Below are 14,594 nucleotides of genomic sequence, written 5' to 3'. Positions count from 1 at the left end.
CTGGCAGGTACCCGTCCCTGCGCCTCCCGCAGCCCCCCGGGGGGATCCCCCGTGTGACACCAGCCCCAGAAGCGGGGTGGAAAGCAGTGCAACGCTCACACAGAAGACAGAGCTCTTAATGTAGGGAAAAGGCCGACCGTGTACAAAGTGGTTCGTACTGCCTTCCAGTCGCGGTTGGCCACGCAGGTTTGGCTAAGGCAGCCCCAGCGGTTCCTGCGCCCGAGTTCAGTGCCGGGAAGTTACAAAGAAAACAAGCCTACAGCTTATTGGTTTTGAAGACAGATACTAAAAATTGACCAGAATGAGTGAACATTAATGTTCAGTATAAAGTTCATGAAAAATTTAGTGATGTTTTCTTTATTTTTTTTTTTAAATAGGAACTCTGCTTTTAACTGCCATTGCATGCTGATAACTTCATTGAATGGTTCACCATGCCAAGTCTTCTCTTCCCCCATCTTTCCTAATCCTGCCAGCTCAGATCCAAGGAGTACTGTGAAAATTTTGGGCTTCTTTTCTGCCCTTGTGTTTTGCTGTGTTTCCCTTTCTCTCATTTCAATGTTTTCCTACCTAGCTGTAGCGCGGTACCATGTTCTACAGGTTTTAACTGAACAAAGCGACTCAGGATCGTTAGCAAATGGTGCAAATTATCATCCTCCAAAAATGCCACCCAGGAGTGATGTGTGGGCCAGCACTGCATGTGCGAGCAGCATACAGCCTTGTATGCTTCAGAAAATAGGTCAGAGATGCGTCACCTCCACCTACCCATCTTCCATCCCAGGTGTAGTGCGTTGTGCGCATCAGAGAAAAATGGCACAATTTAAGTGCCTTTGGGTCTGTGTCAGCAACCCTGGGACACAGCGCGACGTTTTGTTTCCCGGAGGTGTGCAGGCAGATTTGCGTGTGCTTGCCTCTGCTGTGTACAGTGTGGTGGGTGCGTGGGCTGTGTTTGCCCCCTGGGACACTGTGCAGGGTGCTGCGTGCCCAGGAGGTACAACTACCGAGAGTAGTCAGACGTGACCTGTGTCCTTTGGGGGCGGCTTTGGCAACTATCGAGGGTAGTGTACTTGGGATAGGACCTCCGAAGAAGTCACCTGTGTCCTTTGGGGACGGCTTTGGCAACTATCGAGGGTAGTGTACCTGCGATGGGACCTCTGCAGAAGTGACCTGTGTCCTTTAGGGATGGCTTTGAGCCTGCTCCTTCCCTGCCCTCCTTGGGGACTGTGGACCCCTGGGCTAGCCCCAAACCAGTGGGACGGGGCGCTGCGTGGCAGCGACCGAGAAAGAGATGGCGTGCGGTGCCGCCCGAGGAGCGCCCCTCCCGGGTGTCGCAGGCGGGGGAAGGGGTCCCGGTAGCAGCCGGAGCGGCCCGCCGGTCCCGTGGAGCGGATCCCCGGAGGACAACGCGGGTCCCTCCGGCGGCGGCGGGTCCCATCGTGCCCCCAGCGCGGCGGGTGGGGCCGGACCAGCCCGCGGGGCCGCGCCGGAGCCGCCACCTGAGCCCCCGGAGCGGCGGTCGTGGGGACCGGCGGCCGCGGGCGGGACGGCCCCTGCCCTCCTGCGGGGGCGGCTTCCCTCGGCACCGGAGTTTCCCCGACTTGCAGCGAGAGGGGCAGGTCCCGGCGCGGGGCCGGGCATCGTGGCGGAGGAGGAGCGGGGGGGGAGGGGGGGAGCGGTGCGGTGCCGACCGCTGCGGGCGGCGGGGGCGGGGGTGGAAGAGAGGTGGGCGAGCAGCGATGACCTTTGCGAGGAGCCGGCGAGGGAGCGGGCCAGAGGCAGAGAGAGCAGCAGCAGCAGCACCAGCGAGGGAGGAGGAGGAGAAGGAGGATGATTGTTGAGACCCGGAGGAGAGCCGCCCCGTAATGTCACCATGTAAGTCTCTTCTCCGGACCCTGCGGTTGCGGCTTGCCGCCCGCGGCGCTCGGGGAGCGCGGATAAAACCCCGACGGCTCCTCCGTGGGGCAAGAAACCCCGGCCAGACAGGCAGGGCTTTCCCCCCGACGGTCCGTCCCCCGTCCCCCCCCCGTAGTAGGTGATGAGTAATGTCAGGTTGGAGCCGTGCAGATAGGTAGGGCTGAAGGAATGGGGAAACGGGCGAGTTTCACGTCGGGAGCTCAGAGGGCAGGGCAGGCAGGGAGGGCTCTGCCCCCTCCGGGCTCCCGGTCCGCCGCTGGCCGCCCTGCAGGGTCCCGGGCGGCCGCTGCCTTTCTCAGAGCACTCTAGTCCCGTCCTTAGGGCTGCTCTGGTGAGTTTCCCCGTGCTCGGAGGCAAGTAGCGAAACCCTCGGTCCCGCTCGCTGCTCGCAGCCCGCTGCGAACGCCGGTGCCCCTCTCGGCTCGGGGCCGTGGTCGCTCACGTCGAGGAGCCCCGTCCAGCACAGGCGCCGTTCCCAGCCCTCCAGGTGCGGTGCCAGCACAAGTAGGGAAAAAGGGAGAGGGAGGGCTGGGCGGGCTCCATAAAACCTTCCCAGCCCCACCGCTCCTCCCTCCAGCGCACGGCGGAGCGGAGGCAGCGCGGGGCTCCGCCGCCGCCGTTGGGGGGCGAGGGGCGGTCGGTGGCTCTCCCGCCCTCCCTGCCGTCCGTGCGCCGCCTGGCCCCGGGAGGGCCACCGCCGTGGCTTCTGGGCTCTTTCCCCGATATGTTTTGCCTTTACTGAGAGGCTCTCGGCGAAGGTAAGGAGAGGTACTCGGGTTGGGGATGAGGCGCTTCGGCGGTGCGTTCACAGCCAGGTGAGAGAGGGGACCTGTGGCTGGACCTAAGGGAAGCAGTGCAAGGGGAAAAGGGTATCAGTGCAAAGGGAAAAGGGTAGGGTTTTCTGACAGTGCGCGGTGCAGTCACGGCAGAAACGAGGAGGAGTTCCTAAAGACCCAGTGTTGCAGGGCTACGGAGCTGCAAACAGCCAGCAGATTTCCCCGCGGCTGGGAAAAGTGCGTTTTGAAAGGAGCCAAGGGACTAAGACGGATCTAATACAGCTGGCACCGTTTAAATTGAAAGGCAGTGTCTTTATTTTTTTCCTCTTTTTCGATGCGAGTGAGGGGTGTTTTCGAGGCAGACTGTAAGAATAATTAAGAACTAGTAACGCTTAACAAAATGGAAGTTTTAAGTGGCATTGTGTAATTAATCTTTCAAGACATTCGTGTACACCAGTTTAAAGTAAGGGTTTCAGAGTTAAAATCGACTCCTGTGTTAACCTGCAGGAACTGAATTGTGAGTTGTAATCACCTTTCATTTGTAGTTCCACTTCAGAGTGATTAAGCTTAAAATCTTTTTGTTTACAACCTATATGAGAAAAAAAATTGTGAAACTGATGTTATCTTTCTTTTAATTTTAAAGTGTCAGCAACATTTTTCCTTAATAGCTTTAGACATGTCAAAGACCAAAGAAAGTCATGCCAGTCTGCCTGAGGCAGAATTCACATCCTACTCCAGGGAACTTTGCCGAAGCTTTGAACAAGGAAAATGGTGTATTCAAATATGTATTGCATGTTTTAAGACCATCGAGTATACAAATGAAATGCTCCAGGATTATTCACACTTTGAGTATATTTTCCTGCAGAGCTGTATACTCCCAAAAGGTGATGATGTTGTGTTAGCTGGCTGCTGGCGTGTAGAATAAAAAGTTTAGTAGCTAGATGTAGCAAAACTCCCACTAACTTCATCTTGAACTATGTCAAGTTACCATCCATTTATGGTTTAGATAAATTACATGTCTATTTTGCTCTTCTGGAATGAATTGTGAATAAGCTCATTGTATCCCTATGTTATAGGAAATGAAAGTAGCTGTGGACTGGACTTTATTGAATTGGTAGCTAGAGTGCATAGCTGGTCATGTCACACAGTGTCTACAATGGAATAATGCAAGTCCATAGAAAAATCAGTAGTTCTTCTATCAAACTACAGAGAAGGTCACTTTCTGATTTTTCTACTCTTTTTTTTTTTTTTTTTAAGCATTAAAAGGGATTGCTGTTGTGAGACCATATGCAACTGTAATGGATGTACTCCTACCGTAGGTGTCCTAATAGTCCCCAAATATATTGGGGTAAAATGTTGTTTCGGTTCTGTGTTTGACAATCTACAAAGATTTGTTCAGAGCTGCTAGCGTGTTACCAGCTGGGGACAGAACAGGGCTTTTTCATTTAAACTGAAACAAAATAGAAGAAAACCCACTGTGAACAGTGTTCAGCAATTTTAATGTATCCGGGGTTAAAGACTGAAATAATCTCTCTGTGTTCTGAGATCTTGGTTAGGGACTGCTTTGCTTACTTAAACTCTTGGTGTGTTTAAGTACATTGCTGTGCTCATATCTGTTCTCTGTGTTATTGATGAACATTAAATGACAGAACGCATCTTTTTAATACTATTAAATAGGAACACAAAACCAAAGGGGTCTCTTGGGCCATCAAGTCAGTGCTGTTGTAGCAGGGGACCATATCATCCCTTGATTAGCCATATACTAGCCCAGAGCTGTTTGCTAATTTTTCTGTTGAATTATTCATCTGCTGTTTGTATTCGGTTCTAGATGTTAATTAACACTAATAATCGAGAAAACGAACCTTAAAATAAATATAAACATAGTGGGTATTGACAGGTGAATAATATCTGCAACTAAGTTGTTTTGGGGGTTTTGTTTTGGTTTTTTTTTTTAATGCCTGGGAAGTATTTACCAGTTGCTCTGGCTCCTTTTAGTAATTGTCTGCCAATTGGGATGTCACATTATAAAAACATCAGGAATGGATTTTGTTATGGATGAAGGCTTTTTGTTGGCAGTATGTTAGCTGACTTCCATCCCTGACAACTTCTTGTGTGAACGGGGCTATTACACACGTCACAGTGTAAGGCTGTGAGCAGTCAGGTTTTGGCTTTTTGTCTATGCAAGATCTCAAGAACACGTAAATAGCTAATTTCCTCGCTCATTTATAGCACTCAGCTAGAGGTTATGCTTTGTAACACAGATCTTCAAAAGTCCTTTCCAAAAGAAACAGATCTGACTTACGGTGCCTGCAGTAGGTGGTGTGTTTTGGTGGCGTGCTTTTTCTGTGGCTGTTCTTGTTTGAGTTCGATAAACCTTTCTTTCTTGTCAACTGAGATGATGTGGCGTAAAGAAAATTGTTTCGTCCTTCAGCAGTAGAGAGTGTAAGCGGAGGAGACAGGTTTGCTATTTTTTACATATTTAGTTATTTTGGTGGAGAATTGTGTATTTTCTTATAGCAATTATATATTTATCTAGCCTTTTTCTCTGGGGAATAATCTCGTTACTCCTTTCTGCCTTGTTGTTCGCACTTACTTATGCTCTGCTCTGTTGTTGATTATCCACGTTCTTGAAATCTTTCTTGACTTGTGCTTTTTACGAGGGTGAGGATGAGGAAACAGACTGTGAACTAGCACGGTGGAGTACTGGCTTGTAAGCATTACCGCAATGCAAGTAAACGCGAACAAACAGAAATTGGCCAAATTAAATAGCGCTCCCGGACTAATGCAGAATCTCAGATTCTTTAACAAAGGCACTAAAGGCAACGTGACTGGGTAGATTCACTCCAGACCTAGGCAGCAGAAACTCGTCACGTTAATTTTCCTTAAGTGTCTCCAAAGTTGTGTCTTGGATTCTCCAGCTATTCAATGAGAGAATACTTCAGCTGAATTCACAGAGACATCAGAAGTGATGGCTGCTGTAACACACAAAAAGTGCATCAATACGATGAAAACCAACAGAGATTTCTTCTGAGTTAATAAAGAATTGTTCGTGAGTGTTTCCCCGTCTGATAACTTTTACCTGTGCTTGCTCAAAACAAACCAACAAACAGAAAACAGTAGTGCAACCGCTTCTCCAGGTTTGCATGGGTACGTTATGCAGCGGGCTGGCACGCATCGCATCAGTAGCCGTAAACTCTCTCTCCTGCAGAAACAGCAATATGCTTCTGTATCTCCGGTATGCCATGCTGTTATCCTCGACATTTCCGTTTCCCCACTCTGTGAGTATATATGCACGCTGTATGGGCTTGCGTGTGCATATAACTGTGTCCGTGCCTTAAAAGGGCTTCTGTTCAAAGTCAGTTTTCTAAAGTAATATTAAGGCTATTGTGGATTTATGTGTTATATACATTGAACAGTAACTGTTCCCAAACCTCAGCATTCTGTTGTCTGATATTTTAACAGGGATTTTGGGGTCATTAAGTTGAAGGACAATAATTCTATTGTTTGACAATCTGGTTATTTTGCGTGTCTGGCTTCATCAAAGAGATTCTTGTATTACAGATCCCAGTGTTTTCTGTGCTTGTCTTCAACACTTGTTAAGTTTGACTTTACAATATCTCAGAAAAATAAATCGGCTTCAAATTCCTAATTTGATACAGCTGCCCATAAAGAACTGGTCCTCTTTTGTAATCAGACACTTGTGCTATGTAACACTGCGCTGAAGGGAAACCCACCTGATTGCAGCGGTCTGATGAAGTGCCATTTACCTGGGCCCTTTTGGCGTCCTGCCCGCAGGAGTGGTTTGACGAACTGCTACTTTTAAGACTGAAACATTAGTTGTTCCTTTACAATGGTTTATCTTGCTGCATTGAGTTTGGCTTGTCTGCGTTACAGAACTCCGCTTTGGAAAGAAACAGAAGCCGATACTGGGGAAAGATTTACATTTGCCCCCAGGTTCCACCGGCAGGCTCACAGCGATGTCTGTGGAGCAGAAAGAAGACCGTTTTCCCAAGTTTAAGAAAGTTAATTTTTCTTGCCACTGAGTATGAACTCTGTACTTTCTTTCACTTACCTCTTTCACATTTCCATCCTAATAAATCATACCGGTGGCCATTCCAAATACCTTTCTTTTTTTCCTGTATTTAATGTGCACTAACCTGGAAGACATTCGTGTTCATTGGTGTTTCTTCATGACTATTCATTTGGTGTTCTTTTTCGCATACTGTTGCTGGGGATAGACTTGTGAAATATTCTGGGGATTCTGTCAGAGATTTTCTCCCCGTATAAGCAGATAGTATCTTATTGACCAAAAGCCAGGTATCACCAAATAGGAGGGGAAGGAGTTGGTCAAAATGACGCGTGTTGTGTTTTCATTACTTGTTGCTTGTTTTTGCTTGTTGCTAACTCATTGAATAAAATGAGATGGGAGTGTAATGGAGCGCCATTCATTTTGGATACACGGTTAAAAGTCTGACCAAGTTTATTAAGAGGCTTTCTTGCTTCCTTGTCTGCCCACTATGGAGGAAACATTTTGGTTGAGCCATTAAATGTCCTGTACGCTTCAAGGCAAAGGGAACTAACTTCCAGCTATAACTGATAGATTTTTTTTATATAATTGCATTTGTTTTAATAAATAATTAAGATGTCCCTGACTTCAGTGGCAGCACACATGAGCCCCTGGGTTTTGGCAAGGAAAGTTTCAGGATTTTCTTTAAAGCTGTCTGCAGAAAATGTTGTAGCTATCAAAATATTAGCACTGAAAAATATGGAAAGGCTGGTTAAGGGCAGAGGCAAATTCTCACCTACCATCTTTATATAGTTAATGACATATGTATGTATTTATATATATACTTAAACAGCATAAAAGTATTTGTATATGTAAATTATGTAAATAGGAAAAGTAAAACTTTGCAATCTCCAAAAAACCATTACACCTTAACTCTTTCAGACTGTCACCATACGGGTTGCTCGTTTCTTTTACTGAAACGCCACCCACACCTGTCTGCTTCGAAGCCCAGCGCTGACCAGTCTTCTGCTTTGCTGTCTGCTAAGAACCAGACAACATCATCTCTGAGCCTTTTTAGCAAGCTTAGAGACTTCTGTCTCTGTTTAAGCAACGCTAGGGCCATCCATAATTTCCAAGTGCTACTTTAGTTACTGCTAGTTACTAGTTTGACTGACAACAGTATTTTCTCATTTTCTTGGCTTGTTGTAAAGGTCCCTGAATTCTTGCTCACTTTTTTTCCACAGGATGTCTCATGTAAGTGAAATGTGGTGCTATCACTGGAAGTGGAAGCTGCAGCACTGTCTCTGCTTGTTTACCGCTTACATTATATGCGTGCAGCAAGCAGGTAAGTGAGCAAATTCTCTTCTTGCTTAAATAAATGGTCTAGGAGCCAAAGTTTGGATGACCACCTTACGCTTACACATGACTGAGTTATGTACGATGTAATATTTTGATGGAAGTGATGCGTTATAATTGTTAGTTGTGATTTGATAAGTTAGGTCACATTCTCTGCTACTGCTAAATTTTATTGGTTTTTATCATTTTGCTGTTATTGTTTTTTTTTTCTTTGACTTAGTTCTTTGAATTCTTTCATTTTGCCCTTCCTTTGCTTTTACCTTGTTAATAATACCTACTTCTCTTTTGAATTTCTTCTGGCTGTTGGAATACTGCGAGTAATCACGTAGTTATTCCGTTTTCCACAGTACTGTTTGCGCCTGCAGATTATGTATTCAGTAATGCTTCACTCTAGTTCAAAACTGTAAAATAACTGTAGCATGCCTATTATTTTTAAATGCTTTTATGATTCAAATAATAGAAGCATTCCTCGGCCAGCTACACGTATGTAAGATAATCATACACTGGAAAGAACAATCAGTTTAAACTTAACGTCATCTTGGTCTGTAGTGACACTTGGGTACAGAGTAATGTAACACATTCTGACTGTTTTCTTTAAACATATGAATGAGCGATTTCATTTACTAAATGTCTTTTCCTAACCACTAGAGTGCAAAATATTTTAGGATCTCCAGCTGCTTCACTGGAAAAAAAACACTCTGGAGTTTATTCTGGAGCATATGAAAATTTTGGAGCAGCTTGTAGTGCTCAGCTAATTCCGTATCAGATGGGGAGTTTTGCTGTTACAGACTTGCCATTGGAAAAAGGATGGTTTATATATAGAAAGAGTTCCTAGTTGCTTTGATATTGTTTTTTCTCTAAATAAAAAGTGCAGTTGTTTTGGTTGTGTTGTGTGTTTTTCTTTTTTAAAAAAAAAACCCTGCACTTTTTATGTAGAGAAAAAACAAGGCGGTACCTGTGCAGTAGCAGTTTCCAGCTTCATGTCTCTTAAATGGAAATGGGAAACACCTATTAAACTGTGTAGCCAGAAACTGTGTAAGCCAGGTACTTAGGACCCGACTCTCACCCATGAGAGTCATCCGTTGGCTGATGGCTTTTGTGTTCCTGGGCCATATGTGATCCTGGGCCATGCAGCTTCCATCCTCAGCATAAAGTAAATCAGGAAAAACTGCTCTAATTTACAGCTACGGTGGGCTGTTATCTGGTGACCAGAACATTAAGACCCAAAGACCATTTAGCTTTTGCTAATTCCTCTTGATAAAAGTTTAGTTATTGAAAATGCAGGTGACACAGCCAGAGTAAGTCCTGTGAGCCAGAAGGTCCTAGCCACTATGCTGCGAGGACAGAGAAAGCCAACTACAAGCTCATCTGTGCATTCAGCTAATCACAGCATATCATTGCTGGTACTGAACAAGTGGATGGGGTAAAAGCCTTATGCCAAACTCCAAGATGCACTTACTACAAAATCCGATATGCCCCTGGCTAACCGCTTCAGCTATAAAGCGGTTGGTGCCATTGGATTGGTAAAAGCAGCCAAAGCCTTGCAAGTAATTCAGTCTCCTCTATTATAGTTACTGTCTGTGCTCCTTTCTCAGGCACTGGTTTGGCATGTAGGAGACTCAGAACCAGGTCTCTGATGGAAATCAGAGCAGAGACCTGAACCCGAGTCTCTTACATCTCAAGTGCATGCCTCTGGGGGCTTTTTCTTTCTTGCTTCGACTGGAAAAGATTTGAAACCTTCAAAACTTTCAATAAATGGAAAAGACATTTCCCTAGCTGCCCGAATGATGAGTAGATAAATAAGGTACACTGTAAACACCCAGGTTCAATAGGCAAATGTTTGCTATTCAACAGTGAAAGAGATCATAGATAGTCTGCTGTTAATACTTGACTGAAATGAAAATGAGACATTTACCTTTACAGCAACCTGTCATTTGGAAGTACTTGCCTGTAGACCCTCAGGGTTCGCGTTTCTTTTTATGTTGATGTAAAAGTATAGGTTATGCCGCAAAATGGAGTCTTTTAATTTGCTCTTTAAAATAGAACAAGGCAGACCAAGTGGGAAACGCTGCTGCTCCCGCATTTTTTTATTTTGTGTTCTTAAAAAGTATTGGTCGCTTTGGCTGTGGATTCATATGGTATCCATAATCTCTCTGGCAGCTTAAGCTTTACTGAAGTTATAGTAGGAATAGCATAAAAACCTGACATTCATCCAGCTTCACTAGTGAGCTGTAAGCCTAGAAAGCTATTGGGGTTTATTAAGCTTTGCCTAGAGGCGGTTACATACAAGTGAGGGATTAAGAGCATCAGGTACAGGTTTTATGGATTATTTAAGGGGCTGTTCATAAGGATAAAAATATCAGTCATGCTGTGACACGGAAAAAAAAAAAAACAAACGCAAAAGTAATAATTTTAAAGTTTAGCTTGAGGAGAGCTACAGGACTTGGCCTGCTCTCAGAAATTAAGCTTAGGAGAAGGATTAGACAGCAGAACACTCAGAACAGGAGCGGGGTAGTCTGTGAAAAGAATGTTTAGCCACAAATTGATCCGTAAGGTACTGACAAGCAGGTGCAGCAGTGAAGCGTAACCCCCAAATATAGGTCTGATACCTCAGAGGAGTGACACTTAAAACAGAAACGCTCTGACACTTAAAACAGAAAGACAGAAAGAAATCATAAATTATAAAAACGTAACGTCCTTTGGTTAAAGTCTCAGCAGCAGTAACTGTGTTGGCATACTGGCTTCGGGTCACGTGTTGTGACACGGGGTGAAGCTACGGAGCAGCTCAGTAAGCAACTTGACGGGTTTCCATTCCTGTCTGGGATAGACGTCCCTGATGGCCTGGAGTAAGTCATTTAGCTGTGCCGCCGCTTCCTTGCCCGTAACGATGAGTGTACGTCTTGCCTCCCTGGTAAACAGCTTCCCTGTCTTCCAGTGATAGGACTGTACAGAAGCTGAGATGATAGAATGGCGGTGTTTTAAACAGAATTAGTTAAATCTGCTTTTATCTGAGGTTCAGACATTCCTGACTTTCTGTTTGTATGTACATTTCATTGGATTCAGAGAGCCCAAAAGAGAACAAAAAGAGTGAAGAGAGTTCTGAAAAACATAACTAATGAGGGCAGACAGAAGGAACTAAAAGTTTTTGGTCTAGAGTAGGCAGAAAGGGGAATGCATAAGAATTGAGAATATTTAAAGAGAGAGCTGCAGTGGGAAGGGATAGACTGATCTTTCTGGACAGTCAAAAAGGCAAAAAGAATGGGCTTAAATCACAGCCAGATAAATAAGGGGAGGACATCTCATTGAAAGGTATAGATAGCAGTGGAACAGACTGCCAAGGAAGACTGGGGAATCTCGGTCCTTGGGAATGTATAGTAATATCTGCCAGAAATGGTTTAAATCTATAGTCTTCTTTCCTTGGGGTTGAGAAACACATTAGATGATTTCCAAACTGCCTTAATCTTTGCCCCCTAGAATCTATTTTGGCTCAAAATCTGGGAAATGAGGAGATCCATTGGAAATTGCACTTCTCAGAATATGACAATGCTTTTGCTCTCTCTACAAAGTTGTGTTGGTGTTTGTCCTGATTGCAATGGCCTCGGCTTTAGCTGATATAAGGAAGCAGCGGTTCAGTATGGAAAGTAAAAATGGGTTGCTTCAGGTGTGTGTAACTTCACAAAAAGTGCCCACTTCAGTCTCCCCTTGCTTTTTGGCTTTTCTGTTCTCTTAGCAAAATGTCTAATGTGTCACTATTGTACCATCTCTTGGTTTTGACTGTGCTCTCTATGGTAACCCAGAAGAAGAACTGGAGTTTTTCGGTGACCTTAAAAGCAGATTCCGGTTAGCGTAATTACTTTCCTGTCTAGATTTCAACTGTGTTGTCGGTACTGGACTTTCCAGGTTTTTGAACGTTTGCACGTTTTGAGGAGATTGCAACATCCTCCTAAGAGGTTTTACCTTCTTCTGTCACGAATAGATACATAATTACATAAGAGTCAATAGCTGTCTTAAATTTTGACTACCGTGCAACCATATTTAGTTTTATTCAGGATGTGGAAAATATTTATTTCAATAAAGCCATAAGTACACCTACAGTTCTTGTTACACTGTTTCTGCATTATGCTCCATGCTGCTGTTAGCACAGAATTCCTATAACCGGAGCTAATGCCGGAGTGAGCATTTGTCCTTTTGTTCTTCCATCAGTAAAGCGCATTGGTGTCTGTAGTCGTGTTTCCATGTCCTCAAAGGGCTTTAAAAAAATCCCCGGGAGCTCACCAAAGACTAAGTTTCAATTCTACTACAGTCCCTGAAAATTTCGGGGGTTTTTTTAGTGTGATTCAAAGCAAAAATTTGTGCTATTTTTAACTCGTCAAGAAAAGAAGAGGTGAGAAAAAAGAATAAAACTGAAAGCAGATCCTTCACCTACATGGCTGATAACGGTCTGCAATATAGGATCATCTCTGTCTGTCCTGCTCCTTAATTGGGCCTGTTTAGATAAAGGAGGGATTAAAGTCCTCCCTTGTTTATGGGAGAGTTTCAGAGTGACCCTGCAGGCTCAGGAGCCTGATGAGGGGTGGGAAGGGAGTATGGTGGGAAGTGTTGCTAACGCCACCCACGCTAGCAGCAAGAGTTAGTCGCGTTGCCGCCTGTGGAAATGGATTGGGTTTTATCTTGAACGCCCCAAGTCAGGAAGCGTGGGGTTTTTTCATCACAGATCTGAAACTGCCTACCCCAGAGGAGGGCCAAAGATCCTGTCGCTGAGCGAATGATGAAACGGTTGTCAGCACATTCCCTTATCTTCCTCTCTCTTACCATGTGCGCAGCAAGAACCAAAGTGCCAAGACGTTAACCCGGTTAGTCAGCACAATCCTCGCGTACGGCGGGGAGGCAGGGGATGATTTTTTTTATTTTTGAACATCATTACTGGCAGTTTGTGAAAAATCTCCCGTGGCGTCCCCGGGGTGTGAAGGGGCGTGCACGTATTGCTGAGCAGGATAAATGGGACAGAGTGCTGTTCCCGATTCGGCCATGGAAATTAACGTTTCTGAGAGTTATGGAAAAATCGGAAAACCTAAAAAGTTTGAAAGAAGTGTAGAGTCTGGCAGTCTCTTTCCTTACACAGGCATAGATGCATCATGTGTAACTGAGAGATTAGTCGCAAGGAATCTGGGTATTTAATGAATAGTTGCAGAATATTTTTATTCTTGCCCCCTTCTCTGTCAGTCTTTTATATTTTAATGTGGCTTAAGCAAAACAAATCAAAAGCGATCCTGTGTGTTCTGTTTAATATCTAAATTTCTGCTGGCTTGGGGCATGTGTTTAGAATTTCTGTTCATATAAATCTTGCAGAGAAAAAATTACTAGTTGGCTATCTTGTATTTCCCTTGGTTGACTGTTCATTAATGTAAAAGTAAATCACTGTTGGAATGAATTTCACAGGAAGCTGCCTCTCATTACCTCTGTTTAATTTTTTAACTGTAATTTTTTGATGGTGCTGATAATTCTTTTCCCTAAAGTGTTTGGACCTCATTGCATTAACCATAACAATATTGCCTTAAAAGCACAGTGATTTTTTTTTTCTTTTTTCCCCTTCCTCTGATATGCATCTGTAACCAAAACCAAACGGAATATTGTGAAACATCGCAGAAATTCAAAGCTTACTAGGACCTCATCTTACAGGGTCTCTGCACTGCTTTATTAGAAGATAGGCTAAATAATGTACCTTTCTCTAAAGACATCTTCACTGTAAGTCTGAGCTTTATGACTTGTAGATTTTAGAATCTCTTAATAATTTATTTTTGCCTCATTTTTTCTGTTCCCTGTTAAAAATTAAAAACGTAGCCAAATGACAATGTGTCAATTTATTGATATTATCATAGAATGGTTTAGGTTGGAAAGGACCTTGAAGATCATGGAGTTCCAACCCCCCTGCCATAGGCAGGGACACCTCCCACTAGACCAGGTTGTGGCAAGGGACAATAAAAGTATCTAGCTCAGTGGTATATCCAACAGTAGCCTCAAAATGACTTGTGGCCAACTGGACTGTGCTTTACAAAAGGCTGCCTCTGATAAAGGTTATTATGTAAAGGAATTCATTCTTTACGGTATTTGTCAGTTGCTCTCAATAAAGTGAATTGAACATTTCAGAACAAAATGAGTTTCTGTCTCATTAAAAGCCTGAAGTCTTTGTAAATGTCACTTTTTTTTCTCTTGTGGATTAGTAATGTGAGAAATGTTTCATCATTAAATCCTTAACTAGGAATAGAATAGTTTTCCAGATAGAAGTTCTTTATATAAAAGTCTAGCAATCAGGTGACATGCATTTTAGTGTGTATTACAATTAACAGAGTAATTAAAATGGTTGATTTCATGTACCAGTGGACCTTTTAGAAGTGATTGATTGCCACAGTAAAGTCAGCACTTGTCAATTAATAAACAGGGCTGATCTTGCAGATTTTGGATGCGTATTAGGTCCGTGATTGTTTTGGTAGAATATTGGATTTGCTTACTTAAAGGGATTGCTTAAGCGATTTGCATAAGGTGTA

General features: G+C 44.1%; 1 protein-coding gene across 1 annotated transcript in view; it reads left to right on the top strand.

Annotated features, from left to right (window-relative positions):
- Nucleotides 1–2,556: 2,556 nt before the first annotated feature.
- ADGRG6 (adhesion G protein-coupled receptor G6) overlaps nt 2,557–14,594 on the top strand; it is a 116,937-nt gene continuing 104,899 nt past the window's right edge. Inside the window, exons 1-2 of the mRNA XM_082480914.1 lie at nt 2,557–2,669; nt 7,938–8,038. Coding sequence (XP_082337040.1) covers nt 7,939–8,038 — 100 coding nt within the window. The 5' untranslated portion in view covers nt 2,557–2,669; nt 7,938. The remainder of the gene's footprint in view (nt 2,670–7,937; nt 8,039–14,594) is intronic.

Source organism: Vanellus vanellus (genome assembly GCF_965231255.1).
Source record: "Vanellus vanellus genome assembly, chromosome: 3".
In the NCBI taxonomy this organism is placed as follows: Eukaryota; Metazoa; Chordata; class Aves; order Charadriiformes; family Charadriidae; genus Vanellus; species Vanellus vanellus.
This window is presented reverse-complemented; position numbering and strand designations above follow the sequence as displayed.